At 42.0% G+C, this 15,843-nt stretch overlaps 1 protein-coding gene and 1 long non-coding RNA gene across 4 annotated transcripts in view; one reads left to right on the plus strand and one right to left on the minus strand.

Moving 5' to 3' along the window:
• Positions 1-15,843, plus strand: part of LOC149866045 (uncharacterized) — a 96,537-nt gene that overhangs the window by 43,587 nt on the left and 37,107 nt on the right. Inside the window, exon 2 of the long non-coding RNA XR_016441824.1 lies at positions 13,520-13,661. This is a non-coding gene — a long non-coding RNA (uncharacterized LOC149866045). The remainder of the gene's footprint in view (positions 1-13,519; positions 13,662-15,843) is intronic.
• The window catches only part of NR1H4 (nuclear receptor subfamily 1 group H member 4), a 76,843-nt gene that overhangs the window by 41,378 nt on the left and 19,622 nt on the right, over positions 1-15,843 (minus strand). For 2 of the 3 annotated variants that reach the window (XM_090042837.1, XM_090042836.1), the window contains exon 3: positions 2,367-2,729. In XM_090042837.1, coding sequence (XP_089898963.1) covers positions 2,367-2,729 — 363 coding nt within the window. Of the gene's footprint in view, positions 1-2,366; positions 2,730-10,051; positions 10,182-15,843 lie in introns of those variants that run through there. The other variant, XM_090042838.1, reaches the window with a different exon arrangement.

The raw sequence follows: 15,843 nt of genomic DNA on the forward strand, positions 1-15,843 counted from the left end.
CCTTGGGGGCTCGGACAGTAAAGAAATTCTTCCTTATGTCCAGCCTGAAACGGTCTTGCAGGAGTTTGTGACCGTTCGACCTCGTCATCCCTTGGGGTGCTCTGGTGAACAAACGTTCCCCCAGATCCTGGTGGTCACCCCTGATAAACTTATAGGTGGCCATCAGATCACCCATGAGCCTGCGCTTTTCCAGGCTAAAGAGTCCCATGGCTCTCATAAGATCTGTTTTCCTGACCTCTGATCATGTGCGTGGCTCTCCTCTGGACTCTCTCAAGCTTCTCCACATCCTTTTTGAATTGTGGAGCCCAAAACTGGACGCAGTACTCCAGCTGTGGCCTCACTAAGACCGAGTACAAGGGGAGAATGACGTCCCGGGATTTGCTCGAGAAGCATCTATGGATGCACGCCAGCGTTTTGGTCGCTTTACTAGCCGCAGCATCGCATTGGAGGCTCATGTTCATCTTGTGGTCAATGATGACCCCCAAGTCTCTTTCTTCTGTAGTGCTATCCAACGTAGCACTGCCGAGCCTATAAGGATGCTGCAGGTTTTTCCTCCCAAGGTGGAGAACCTTGCATTTTTCAGTGTTAAACACCATCAGGTTCTCGTCTGCCCATTTGCTGAGCTTGTCCAGGTCAGCCTGGATCACCCGCCTATCTTCTATATTGTATGTGATTTTTGAAAGGGGTTAAGTAGAAACATTAATTTCTTGCAAAAAGAGAATATTCATATTTATCCATATGGGGGCAACACTATAGAATCAAAACTATAAATGTATGCTGTAGCATGCAGCTCCAGAGTATAATTCTTTGTGAGCCACTAAAAATATTTTTTTTCTAAAAAATTAAAGAGAAACTGAAAAGGCTACTGTCCTTACAAGCAAATCAGTCAGATATCTGTTTTTAGTCTTGGAATATAATTGTACTGGCCTATGTTCATATATCACAAATGTACTTAATCAGCTCTCTCATGCGTGGTGGTGTTTCATGACATTTATTTGAACAGGAGATCCATAAGGATAGTGATACCTTGCTTTTATAAAGAACTTTTCATTCTGAAGGAACCCAAAGCCCTAAAACCCAGACCTGCAGCATCACTGAAATGCAGCCAACTCTAGGGTGAAGGACACCAGGCAGGGAGAATGCTAAAACCACTAAGGATATGCCTTCATGGGCATTTAAGATTAATCTTGAGATTTCCGTCTACAAGGTAGAGCCATTGGAGCCACCCTTCCACATCAATATCAGTCCTTGTAGTACACAGCAAAGTCATCCTTGGCATACTTCTGATTTAATAAATTAGTCTGTGGACAGCTTCTCTTTACTTCCAGGCTTTTCTCTATATATGGACAGTAGAGAAAAGAAGTGGGGTGCAGAAGGACAGAAATGAGAAATGTGGAATTGTGGGATTTTTGTTGGTGAACTTCTTGGGCCCATGGCTTCCTTACTGGGGTAAATTCTGAACTCACTCCAGAAAATGGCAAATGAGCAGACAAGCAGGAGTGGAAAAAATTTCATACCTGGGAGTTCAGGATTGCTCCCAAGGTCAGGCTGAGCTGCCAGGGGTTATTAATCCAAAAGGTTTACTGATGGTTGGCAGGAACAGATATAAGCCTGACCCTAGCTATCAGTGTAGACATACCGTAGACCAGCGGTTCTGAGCCAGGGGTATATGTACCCCCAGGGTGTACGTGCAGCCTCATCGGGGGTATGTGAGATATATTTCATACACTGTCTAACACAGGTCAAAGGGCCTAAAAAAAGTCTTGACAATTTGAAACTGCCGTAAAATGTGCATGTGCATGGGATTACACATAGGTTGACATAAAAATTAATTTCCCATTGAAAGGGGGTACATGAAGTCTCACTCTGAGACCAAGGGGTACGTCGACTGAAGAAGGTTCAGAACCGCTGCCCTAGACTATCCTTTCCAGCTCAAGCAAAATCACTTTCCTTAGCATATATTTAATCTCATATAAGGTTTATTTATAGAAACAGTACATTAACTTGAAATAATTCACCTTTTACTGTCTTTGGTCAAGGGAACATTTCTTATATGTGGATCTGTACTTGCCTCAGCTAGTATGACTTGGGTCCAAATGGGTATGGGTTTTGTCCCATGGAGTTGTCATAGTCTGCAGTTACAAGTACTCTAAAAATTGCTTGATAATAATCATTTGATAGTGACTGCAATTACCAGCAGAGCACCTTACCAAGGAAACAGTAAATTTATCATCACCTGGCCTCTTTAAGTCAAGATTGGGTTGGGTGAGATTTCTGACAAAGAGAAAATAAAACTTCCAAAGTGTTCCATTCCTCTCCCCCCTCAAATCTTACTCTATAATGGAGTGATTTACATTTTGTCCTACCTTTGCATCCCTCACAAGTAAGAGCATTATAGTGGTAGCCAGAAGCTTTGTCACCACAGACAACACAGAGCTCTTCTCCTTTCACTCTTCCTGTGGAGGTACCAAGTCTAGACTTCTTGGCCGCAGGTATCTCTACAAGCTCTGTCTCTCTTGTGAAAAAGTTCTCAGAGGGCATTCTCCTGAGTTCATACATTCCAGGGGAATACCATTCTTCAGGCTGTTGGGGATAGAAGCCTAGGTTGGAGTAATAAGGTGGCGATGAAATCTGAGGTTGAACTGGAGGGAATGACATAGTGCTGTACTGTGTGTAAGATGACATATCTGCGTCTTGCACTGGAGAACTCATTGGCTCTGTCAGAACACCTAGATAAAAATGCAGAAATAGTCTCAATTATTAGTATTAAACCATAGACACTGAAAAAGCTTCATTTTCTACAAAAAGCAATCTCATGGACTGTGAAAGTGTTGTTTCCCAATCCTAGCCCAATCAGAGTGTCAACAGGTTAAGTCCTACACAGATACATAGGAAACACATGATCTGAACCTTCAAGAGGTACACTAAACTAGCATTCTCAGCAACTTTGCTATATTCAGTGAGAGATTTTTTTACACCTGCTTACTTGGTCCTGAAAAGTTATCATTTATATCAAGTGCACAAAACTTTCAATCTATATTAAACCCAATGACCTAGCAAAGACATACAAATTGAAGCACAAAAACCTATTACAGCACAAGGAAAAAAGATGAGGGGAAAGGCAAGAGTAGGGTTTAGTAAGAACTAGAAAGCCAACCAAATGAAATGAGCATTCAGGAAAAATCTTGCATGGGAGAAGGAGGCCACAAGATGTATAGAATCTGTATGAATATTCTAGAACAGGGATATCCAACTTCTTAATTGATAGGGTCCGTAGTTCTCTCAGCCACATACTGCATGGGCCACATGCTCCTCAGGACACATGCTGCACAATAGTCCATGCTGTTTCCTGTATCAGGTGCTCCCCACTCCACTGTGGCAGCACCCCTGCACACCATACACTGTGCCATTATGGTCTTGTCCCCCCTCTCTGCACCATGCTGGCATTACCAGGGGTTCCCAGGTCCTCCTGAGCCTCCTATCTGTGGGCTTCCTTGGCCCTTCAGACCGTACCACTACACTCAAGCATGGGACAAGAAGCAAAAGTTGTAGGAGTGAGGGGGAGCCCAAGGACTTGGCACAACAGCTGCCACAGTGAGGAAAGTGCTGCCTAGACTGGAAGCCTGGGGATTGCAGGTTAATCTCTTGGGGGCCACATGTGACCTGTGGGCCACGAGAGGGACATCCCTTTTCTAGGTATATGGCTGGGAGATGGTGGGATTATAGAAGGTGTAAATTAAGGATTAGATTTTGCAGTGCAGTGGTGAAATGTCCATTGAAGAGGATTGCAAATAAGGACTGAAATATTCAGCTTTAAAACAACAGCTGTGTGTGGCATTTGCAGGCAGCCTGTTGGGGAGGCACTAACTCATGGTACCTTGTGTAAAGCACCATGAGTTCATAGATTCATAGATGCTGGAGTTGAAAGGAACCTCAACAAATCATCGAGTCTGACCCTCTGTCTAGGCAGGAAAGAGTCCTGGGGTCAGATGACCCCAGCCAGATGCCTATCCAGCCTTCTCGTAAAGGCCCCCACAGTACGGAAGAGCACCACCACCTCCCTTGGAGCCCATTCCAAATTTTGGCCACCCTTACTGTGAAGAAGTTTTTCCTGATATCTAACCTAAATCTACTCTGTGTCAGTTTGTGACCATTGTTCCTTGTTACCCTAAGAGGCACCCTGGTGAAGAGAGCATCTCCGATCCCTTGCTGTGTCCCCCTAATTAATTTGTAGGCAGCCACAAAATCACTTCTCAGCCTCCTCTTTTGGAGGCTGAAGGGGTCCAGGCCCCTTAGTCTCTCCTCATAGGGCTTGTCCTGTAAGCCCATAACCATACGAATGGCCCTACTCTGGACCCTCTATCAACATCCTTCTTGAAGTGTGGCACCCAAAACTGGACGCAGTACTCCAACTGCGGTCTGACCAATGCAGCATAGAGGGGAAGTATCACCTCTATTCTATTTGTCATGCATCTGCTGATGCATGATAAAGTGTGGTTAGATTTGCTGATGATTTCATCACACTGATGACTCATGTTCATCTTGGAGTCCACTATGACTCTGAGATCCCTTTCTGCTTCAAGTTACAGTACTACTGAAGCCAACAAGTGTTTGTCTGTGGTGGGGGCTCGGAGCCTGCCCACACCAGCCCTGGCCAGCAGGTGGGGGTGCTCCAGCAGCCTTCCAGGAGGCTGCCAGACTGCCCCTTTCCTCAGCACTGCCCCCCCTCCCCGCCAGCTAACCACTGGGGGGAAAGGGGTAGGGGGAAGGACAGAACCCTACCTGCCGGCCCAGTCCTGCAACCCCTGCTGAGATCCTGGGGGGAGCTGAGCCAAGCCCACAAGGTCAGGGGGGTGTATTTCCCCACCACCCCTTGATAGTGGCAGAGGTTGCCATGCCCAGAGCTGGAGGAGTGGGGGCAGAGTCCCCACGCCTCACAGGCCCAGCCTGGCTCCCTGCAAAACCCCAGCAGAGGTAGCCAACCTGGGCCCATGGGGCAACAGATCTCTGTTTCCCTCCCCACCCCAGCTCTGGACAAGGCAGCCATGGCTGCCACTGTCAAGAGCCTCAGGTGAGGGAAGGAACAGAACTCCCTCACCATGCAGGCTCAGCCTGGCTACCCCTGCTGGGGTGCTGGGAGCAGCCGGCTGGGCCCAAGAGGCAGAGGACCGCCATTTCCTCCCCCTGCCCCAGCTCTGGGCACAGCAGCCTCTGCCAATGTCAAGATGCTTGTGGGGGGGCAGAAGTGGGGGGCGGGAAACAGAGTTCCTGTTCTATTGCTTAGATGACATAAACAGTGTAGCACCCATTCATCCTTAGCAGGTGTAGTGAGCCTGCCCTAGAGACATACAGACAGAAATAGGTCTATAAAGGTGAATGAGAACAATGGTTTTATTACTAATAGTTATATATCTATTATACTAGTGCCTAGGAGCTTCAGATGTGATCAAAACACAAGTGTGCTGAGCACTGTGCTAGTAAAACAAGCTCCAGTCTCTGACCCAAGAACTTCTATCCAAATAGTCAAGGAAGTTGAAAGAAAGTAAATTTACAAAGATGTTGCACAGACATGTAAGGTAAAGGCAAGGCAAAGACACCTTTAGTTATTTTTCTAAGGTCACATGGGAAGTGTGCTGGGTTTTTATTTGTAGCCATGTTGATCTAAGGACATAGGCAGGCAAGGATTTATGACATATTACAACCTGCCTGACATCTGATTCACCAGGTACCTGCCAGACCTAACCTCTTACACCTTTCTTCCCACCCCTGCCCCACAACTTCTCCCTTCCCTGTCCCTGTTTTTCTGCACTTTGTCTTCCTAATTTCCAGCTATTTCCTTTTTCACAGACAGCCTCTTTTCTACCTTGAATTAGTACTACTATAGAGCCTCCCTTACCTTTGGCTTTCTTCCCCAACACTTCCCCGCCTACCCTGCTCTACCTTTTGTTTTCTTAATTTCTACCTATTTACATTCTCACTGACATCCTGTCACACTTTTAGCTTCTTTCATTCCTTAGAGTCTCAGAACATCAAAGATTCCTTAAGCTTGAAGAAGGGTGATTGCACCCAAAAGCTTGCTAAGACCTTTTTTCCAACTACTCAGTTGGTCTAATAAAAGATATCACATCTACACAAAAAAGTGTGGAATTTAACTGACCCTAATCTAGTGCCTCAACCCTCAGATGCTTATTGGTATCTGTCATCAACCATAAAGGAAAAACATTTAAGATGCAAGGATTTAATTTTTGTCAGCAAGAAAGATCTAGTGTGAAATAAAGACCTTGGTAATTCATAGATTATAGAGTTCGAAGGGACCACAAAGGATCATCATGCCTGACCCCCTGCCCCTGGCAGGAAACAGGACCAAGGTCAGATGACCCCAGCCAGGTGATTGTCAAGCCTCCTCTTGAAGACCTCCAAGTTAGGTGATAGTACTACCTCTCTTGGAAGCCCATTCCAGACTCTGGCCACCCTTATTGTAAAAAATGTCTTCCTAATATCTAACCTAAATCTACTCTCCACTAGTTTGCACCCATTATTCCTAGTTCCTCCTAGGGGCGCTCTGGTAAATAGCACATCTCCAATTCCCTGTTGTCCTCCCTTGATAAACTTATAGGTGGCTAAAAGGTCTCCCCTCAGACATCTCTTGTGAAGGCTGAAGAGATCCAGATCTCTCAACCTCCCCTTGTAGGGTCTTTCCCGGAGGCCACTAATTATGTGAGTGGCCCTCCTCTGAACCCTCTCTAGATTCTCCATGTCCCTCTTGAAGTGCAGCACCCAAAGCTGGACACAGTACTCCAACTGCAGCCTGACTAATGCCACATAGCGGGGGAGCATCATCTCCCTGGATCTGTTGGTCATGCATCTGCTAATACATGACAAGGTACGATTGGCTTTGTTGATGGCCTTGTTACACTGCCGGCTCATGTTCATCTTGGAGTCAGCTATGACTCCAAGATCCCTCTCAGCTGCTGAGCTGCTGAGGAGGTCCTCCCCCACCTATAGGTGTGCTGGGGATTCCTCCTTCCTAGGTGGAGTACCTTACACTTATCTTTGTTGAACTGCATCCTATTTCGTTCCGCCCATTGATCCAACCTGTTCAGGTCAGCGTGTATCTGCTCCCTGCCCACCAATGTGTTAACTTTGCCCCATAACTTGGTATCATCTGCGAACTTGGAGACGGTGCTCTCCACACCCTCGTCCAAATTGCTGATGAAGATATTAAATAACACCGGTCCAAGGACCGAACCCTGCAGGACTCCACTGTCCACCTCCTTCCAGGCAGAGAACAACCCGTCCACCACCACTCTCTGGGTGCAGTCCCTAAGCCAGTTGACCACCCACCTGACTGTGTAGGTGTCCACTCCACAGCCCATTAGCTTCCCTATAAGAATAGGATGCAAAACTGTGTTAAAGGCCTTCCTAAAATTCAGGTAGATGACATCAGCCTCTGCTCCTGTGTCCAGGCAGTGTGTGACCTGGTCATAAAAAGCTATAAGGTTTGTTAGGCAAGATCTACCTGTGACAAACCCATGCAGGTTTCCTTTCAGCATCATTTCCCCTGCTTTGTAGCTTTTGTAGCCTTATTGCTAATGAGTAGGTGTCCCACCTGTGTCAATTATATGTTAAATTTGTTATAACTGTTACTTGTTTAGATTGCTCAACATTTCTTCATGTAGTGTCTGTTTTGAGCAAAATCTATTAATCATAGGAACCTAATCTGTCATTTGGCTGAATATGTTATAAAAAGAGGAGTAGGAAAACCCCATAATTAAAAAAAACCACGTCTTCATTCATAAGAATTTCCATAAAACTTTGTTCCACTTTTCTGATCTGCTCAGGGTTCAAAAATAGCAGCAAAAGACAGTAGCATCCTTTCCAAAAATAAAACCAAATCCATCTGAGATTTTTCAGTGGGGACAGCCAGGACCATTTAGTTAGACTCATGTAGATAAATATGCATTGTAGAGAACTCACAAAAATAGTAACTTGATATGTACACTTCTTTTCAAAAGAAACATAATACACACAGACCTTACTGTATTTGGCTAATCCTGAATAAATTCACACATCTCACTTCTTTGGTTTAGCCATCCCACAATAAATCATATTTAAAAAAATCAAAATAAACTAAAACTGATTTTTGACAGGAAAATAAAGAGATTGCAGGGGAAGGGGGGCAGAAGTAGGGAGAGAAGAAAAGTCATGCCTACACTTTAATAACTGGAGAGGCACTCAGACAACAAGGTGATGAAGGGCTGACTTTGATTTTCAAACACATTTACAATAAATTTTGCCTAGACAAGAAAATTTGACCTAAGGTATTATATTAAGCCATTTTAGTTAAATTGGTGCAAAATCCTGTACTTAGTTGATTTTAGTTTAAGGGCTCAGGTATTGGTATAAGTTAAAAAGAAATCAGATTGCCAAATTGGTCTGTACTGCCTTAAAAAAATCAGATTAAAAATAATTTATAGCAAACTGGTGGGGCTTCTCATATAAATAAATAGAGCTGGGAATTTTCGAGCGATCTTTTTTCCCCCAGAAAATGTCGTTTTGTCAAAACCAAAGCTGTCCTTAAAATCTGATGTTTCATCAAATCTCCCAACTGAATGTTTTTAAAATTCTACAAAACTTCAGTTTCTTTTTAGCATTTTGAATGAAAACTGTAGTTTTCAATTTGAAATGATTTTCTTTTTAACCAAAAGAACAATAAAAAGTTGGGTTTTTTACAAAAGGCCGAGCTCAAATAAAATGTTTTGAAATTCCTGGAATTAAACATTTATATTGATCCCATAAAATTGATTCAATTTCCATCATTCAGTATACTGAAGGAGGCACTCAGCATACATCAGTGTCCTTAATTACATGGTAAAAGCAACTTGTGGTCAGTAAGTTACACATTACAAAGCTTTCTGAGTCTCAAAAAACTATTTTCTTATAAAAAGAGAAAACTGGTCTCATCTTGCCATCAAAAATACACATAAGGCTTTATCAATATATCAATGTATAATCCAGATTCTGATCTCATACCACAAAAAAGCAGATTATTCCACAGAGGTCAAGAGAGTTAAAAGAGAATAAAACAGTGAAAGTGGGATCCATAAGCAGGTCTGTTATATTCCATAAATGTTTTATATTCCTATATGCTTGGTATTTTCTTGCATTTTTATGTAATAAATTCCAAGAGAGGATCAATGGAATGTAAACTAATATAATATCACTTACAGCTGGACACTTCGGGGTTATGCTTTGCAAAAACAATTTAGACAAATATCACAAAATGTCTCCAACTTTACCAGCGTTACTGGAGGTAAATTTTACCTGCTGCATCTGGCCCTTATTTTGTGAATATTACTTCACAATATAATTTGCAGGTGAGATTTGCTGAAAGATTTTCCTCTTCTCTCCCCAAACTGTGGCTGTGAATATTTTGGGTGGGATTATTAAAAAACAAACAGAGAGACAAATACTTGGTACCATCCTTTAAATTCCTTCAGGATTTTCTCATTATTTCAAAACTTTGCTTACGTTCCTTCTGCTTAGCCAGGTCATTTGCTGTCTCTAATTCCAGTAAAATCAAAATAAACTTCACTATCAGAAGTAGGCCACCATAGAATATTTTTTGAAAATTGAATCCTTTATTTTCAGTATTATGTTTAAAATATATCTGGGTATAAAATGATGCATTTGCAGCTGCACTATAACAGAAGCCAAAGGGATATTACATTTTAGCACAAACAATAGGGTTTTGTCAATATAAAACCAAGAATAAAAAAGATCAAGCAAATGAAAGCTAAAGGCCTTGAGCCTGCTGCTAATAAAGATAACAATACAGAATATCCATGTGAGAAAGTGGCTTTTATGCTAAAAAGAACAAGAAGTAAATTGATCTAGGAAACACAGGATAGGTAATTATTTTGACTGTTAAAGAAACTGCTCTCAAGCATGTAAATGCCTGGCTTCTAGCACCAAACTGATTGGTTCATAGCGTTAAATAAAACATACCTGTTGTCTGATAGACCAAACATGAGCTTGAACAATAACCTACCTTTAGCAGTCTTCGGTCTGGCCATTTCTGTGACAATTCCTGAAAAATTCACACTATCCAAGTGGGTTTCTCTTCCTTTTCGTCTAGTGAGTACATATGAACTGAACTACCCCAGACCTGTTGCATTAACGTCCTGTGGCTTTCCTCATAACTAGAACTTCCTTTAAGACTAGCAAAGGAGTGACACAGGCCAGAGGTTATATAGTTTACTGATTAACTTAATTACAGTGAAGCCTGTTTGTAAGTGTTTGAGACAATAGCAATGCATAGTCACAACAGAAATATACCTGTACCTGACAAAAATGCAGTATCTTTCTCTGAGAGGATTGCATTCAATTGGGGCTTTTTCCCATAGCCCCTCCTTGATAAGTCTGCAATTCATTTTCACTAATATTTATTAGAAATAAATTAGATCATTAGAAGAAAGATTTATTATTGTTTAGGTTATTCTACCAATAGATTAACCATTCAACAATTATGGGAGGTCCATTCTGGCTGGTTGAAGCAATGCGTTCCACAAACAGCAGTCCTTACTGAGACAAAAATCAGGAGTTTCAGTCAATTTTTGGCCAACAGGCGAACTCAGAGTAGTAACCTCTATTCCTGGTAGTAAAAGGTTGTGGCATGTGGCTCCCAAAGTGTGCAGTTCCCATTAGTATTTTACAACGTATACAGAATTTACAGTGAAAAAATCTTTCTAGAGGGAACGGAGTGTCTGAGGAGTTTTCTCTTTGTTCTGTTTTATGATAACCCCTTGTTCCACATAAGCCTGTTCATTCACATCTTTTAGATTCTTTGAGTTTTACTCATTACTTTAGAACTTCATTCAGCTGTTCTGCCAGGTCATGTGATCCCCATAATTATGATCTATTATTAATGTTCTATTTTATTTGTCATTGCTTTGTTTCCTTTTGATTAGGCAGCCTATTGCTTGCCTATTTATCATTTCTGCTTTGATGAAAAGGCCAGATGTTGCATTGTTTGCCAGTTGGTGCTGGTTATAAATACTTAGCTACTAAATCTTCTGATCTTTTTGCTGTCAAACAGATTTTGACACTTGATCTTAGCTTTTTTCTAATGAAATATAGGGAAGCCAGTCTCTTCAATTCATCCTAGTTACTGTGTAACTGAGACAACAGTTAGATAGCATTTTCTTTTAGTTTAACAATATCTAATTTCTAAGTCATGATTAAATGCACCGGTTTCTTTTTCATTGTTTATTTGTATCTCACAATCCATACCACTGGGGCTCTCATAAAGAGTAGCTCCTCAAAAGTCCTCTTCCCTTCATCTCCCCTTCCCCAATTTGTAACATTTACACTGAACCTGACATACTTTGTCAGTTCCCATGTTTGTTATATAATACTTCCGAGAGATACTACTTGAAATTAATGTTAATTCCACAGCAGACCAAATACAAGAATATGTCTATTTAAATCAGTTGTATAATTCTAAGTTTCTGTAAAAACTACATCCTCTGTGATATGTACACAATTCTGCATGCAGTCTTGACATCATGCAGATTAATAAAAAAGTTGTAATGATCTGCATATTCAAAGCATTCTTATTCATCTAATATCTCAACAGCAGTTTTATATTATCTACCAGTGTGCATATGTTCAAGATGATATGCAAGGAATTGACTTTTAAAATTCATGGAAAACATTCTACAAAGCCTTTTTAAAAAGGGCCTGGAATACCAGGTGGAGAAAATATTGGGTTCCAGGAATTTCATATATCCACATTTGCTAACTATGTCCTACATTGGGGTAATTTCATAAACTAAATTACCTCTATTGTCCAAAAGTAACTTAGCACTGGACCTGCACACCCTGCAGTTGGGATCTCCACTGCAAATCCAACTCCCTGTAAAACATATCAGACTAATTTCCTACTTATTTGCTTTGGCAGGTTGCTCTCACTGGTGGAGCATTTGGGAAATACTGGGCACATCTACATGTTGCCATATAGTGACCTTGTTACTGCACTGTGGTTTAGTACTTCCTTTTGGAAGTACTAATATACAATGCAGTAACCACCCGTACTGTGCCGTACCAGCAGTACACTCTTAAATTTCCCTGCTACACTGCCATGGCAGCACGCTATAAGCAGGGAGTGTGCTGCTATGGTGACAAAGCTAGCAATTGTGTGGAGCCACGTGATCGCTACATTGCCATAGTGCACCATACAGCAATGTAGCACATCACTACATTGCCATAGGATGATATATAGATTTGCCCACTGTTGACTTAAAAAGGACTGTGTGACTGCCTGGCCTTGAAGAGCCGTTTGCATGCAGCCTTGGCCCAGACAGTCGATAATGGACGTCCTGAGGTTTCTTGGAAACCATGAGGTAGATGCTTATCACCTATATCGCCACCCCCAGACTCACCTGCCACAACTGTGAATGCAATTTCAGTGGGAGGGCAAACTGCCAGGGGCTCCTCAGCGGTGGGTAGTCTGCTAGGTGGCCGCCCATGGGGCTCCACCCCAGCCTCATGCCAATCTTTGATGGGTCACTGGATCTTGTCAGTGGTTCCTCCGATGCTGTGGTGCTCTGGACCCCAGTGTTCTCTTGAGCCTTGCGTCCCAAGCTCTTTCTCCTGTGGTGGCTCAACTGATCCACTATCTGGCCTAAGCTGGGTCACCTCCTGCCCTAAGCTGCCTCAAGCCAGGACCTGAAAGATCAAACAGCTACCAAAACAGAAAAAAAAGGAAGGATGGAAAGGAGCTTCCCTGCCAACACCACTATTCTGCACTCTCTTCCTTTAACCGGGACTGCTTTTTTGGCTAGGGGACTTAGTCTCCTGGCATTGTTTATCCCACCATGCAACCCCTCCAAAAGGGGGCAAAGCAAAAAAAGACTGAAACAAAATTACGAGATGGGGAGGGTCAGTCTGGTTTCCTCCCCAGCCCTACTGCTAAGATATGGTAGTGCCTCCTCGTTACTGTCTCCAAAAATCTCTTCGTCCTCATCCCTGCTAGTCAGTATCCTGCTCCTGGTACCTGGGACCTCTCTGGGAGATGACCCATCATCTGGCCAGGGGTGGCAACAGCTTCTCTTCCTGAGCCATTACTCCCCTGAGCTGTTGAATGCAGCTTACAGAATTGCTCTCCCCCGACTTCGTCAGAGGCGTTCTGCTTCCAGCGCCCTACGGTCTTTTCTAGTCTGGTTGGCCACTGCTTGTGCTGTGAGCTGCTGTTGAGCCCACTACTGCCCTGATGAGCTTCCTCTTTTGGTCCTCACACCAGTCTCTGCCAGTGTAGAGAGCCTCCTCTGGCTCTCTTGCTTCCCGGGCACACTAGCCTTTGTCAGTGCAGAGAGCTTCCACTGGCTCTCCCTCCTCCCAAGCATGCTGGTTGTTGCTGGTATAGAGAGCCTCTGCTGGCTCTCTCTCCTTCTGAATATGTCTGCCATCGTTGGCGCTGAAAATCTTCACTGACTCTCTCTCCCCCTCTCTTCCCCAGCCTTCACCGATGGTCCTTTTTATTTCCACCGGCTGGTGATTGCCAATGATGTCACTGGCCGGCTTCAGCTGAATAAAGGCGCAGCTTACAAACTGCATGGGTTCCCTCCTTCATTCCAGCTGTGCCATGGGTCCTGCTGCAGGTAAGAATTTTTCTTGTGTTATTTTTTTTCTTTTGTGCATGGTCTGCGCCCTAGGGGTCTCCAGGGTACGGTTTGGGGCTCTTTCACCTGATTGCCCCCGTGACAGACTGGAAAAACTTTTTGAAGTGTTTGTTATTGCGTCCACTAGAAAACACTACTTTCTGTAGACAAGAAAATACTGCAGTACATTTCCCTCTATTTCTACATGATAGTTATGTATGATATTTATGGAAGCACCAAGAAATGATTTACTTCTCTTGGAGCGCTCTGGTTGGTTGTTTCAGTAACCAATCAGTGTGCGGCAAGAGCATTATGGACAGACAGACAGGCGGACTAAGCCCTTTATTATATTAGAATTAAACATGTCAGAAAGGTAACATTTGGATTTTGTCAAACGTTTCAATAGATACAATACATTATAAACATTTTTGTAGAGAATTTTACTGCTGATTTTAAAGAAAAGCAAATTTCAAAATCTCTAAATCCTTTGTGAAACTGAATTCCAAGTAGCTTTAGTATATGGTTCTAAAAATATATAAGATAAAATCCTGGAGTCATTGAAATATATGGTAAAACTCCCATAGGTTTCACTGATCCAACATTTCACTTGTAAATTAAGCATATGATTTCGGTTATAATGGATCATTTTATAACAAAACGCTAGCTACGTCCTCATTGCTTTACAAAATTGGCTTCATTCAAGTCAACATTAAGGTAAAAAAAAAAAAAAAAAAATAAGGTTTAGCCAGTAAAGAAAAAACTCATCTTTCTAAGCCAGTCAAGAATGCCCCTACTCAAGGATAGGGCGCTGTCCTGTATCTGAGACAACTATCAAATCTTTGCGGGAGGAGGCAGGAGTAGAACAGAAGAACTCTCTTGGTAAACCATCCTTATTTCCTTATAGTGATGTGCTGTAGATGGGGAGTATTTGTTTATTGAATTCTTTTAATAAGACCCTCTTGACACAAACATGTACTAAGGCATCTGGTTATTTTCAGTAAAGGTACTAAGTGGAATTTTCTGTTCAGAAGACAGGATAATAAAGAAATAAATTAAGAAATGGTTCCTTCTAATGTTCAAGGTTATTCTGTGCCCCTCTCTTCAGGAGTTTATAACTTTGTAAACAAAATCCCACTTAAAAAGTGAGAGATTAAATAATTCTTTACTGGTACAGATGTTTTGCACTAGAAATATATTGTTAAAATAACAATTTCAAGGTTTCAATTACGGAAAGTTGAAATTATCTGTCCTGAGGATACTCTTTCAATTACACATCCTGAATGCTGATAAATAAAGTTGACTTGAGATTACCATGGTGACCATCTTCACAACCTAAGCAGGACACAATTGGCAGCAATTCTTTAATAAAGAAATAGACTCCAACATGAAGAATTAAAGTGCACTTAGGTCTGGCTTCATAGTTTTAACAATGCCTTCCAGATAAACAAAGAACTACAAGGAAAAGTAATATATTTTAAGGGCAGTTTTAAGTGTTCAGATTTTTGAGGATGGAGTGTATTCTATATGGAAAACAATATCTGAAACTTTAGAGCTCCTTACTTCCAGCTAACCATAGTTGCAATATGAGGGCTCCCATGTAAAAAATAATTGATGTAGATGTCTGTTAAAGAGCAATGCTGCCTTCTAATCTCCTTATGTACTTAAATCTCAACCTGCCAAGGCCCAAATATACACATAATGCAGACAAATGTCAATTTAGGGACATAAAAATTGTTTATGCAAGAAATGTAAAAGCTGTTAGTGTCATAGGTTTAGCCCGAGTAACTTTCATTAGTATAAAGTATCTTATTATTTCTAAAATAATTTAGAACAGTTAAAGCAAAGGGAAATTAAAATGATGAAAAATACAGTTAGATTTGGGACTAGACTGTTTGGCACAGTCCAAAATGAGGGACAGTTGACAGGGGCACGCCAGGAAAGGAACCCTTTCTAATTCGAGTTCTAAATGAGTTGCCTAATACTTGGTTTTTTTCTATTACCCAAACATTCTTATTTGAATTGGGGCTCTGTTGTACTAGATTTTGCACATAACAAAATGTCAAATTCAATCCATTTTTTAGGACTTTGGTTAAATCATAATCTCTCTACACCTCAGTTCCTCATTTGTGAATAGGGATAGTAACAACAATGATACCCCCACCTTTGTCTAGCTTTTCTGTTT

This window comes from Crocodylus siamensis, chromosome 4 (genome assembly GCF_052110815.1).
Source record: "Crocodylus siamensis isolate JL-2025a chromosome 4, ASM5211081v1, whole genome shotgun sequence".
NCBI classification, from domain to species: Eukaryota; Metazoa; Chordata; order Crocodylia; family Crocodylidae; genus Crocodylus; species Crocodylus siamensis.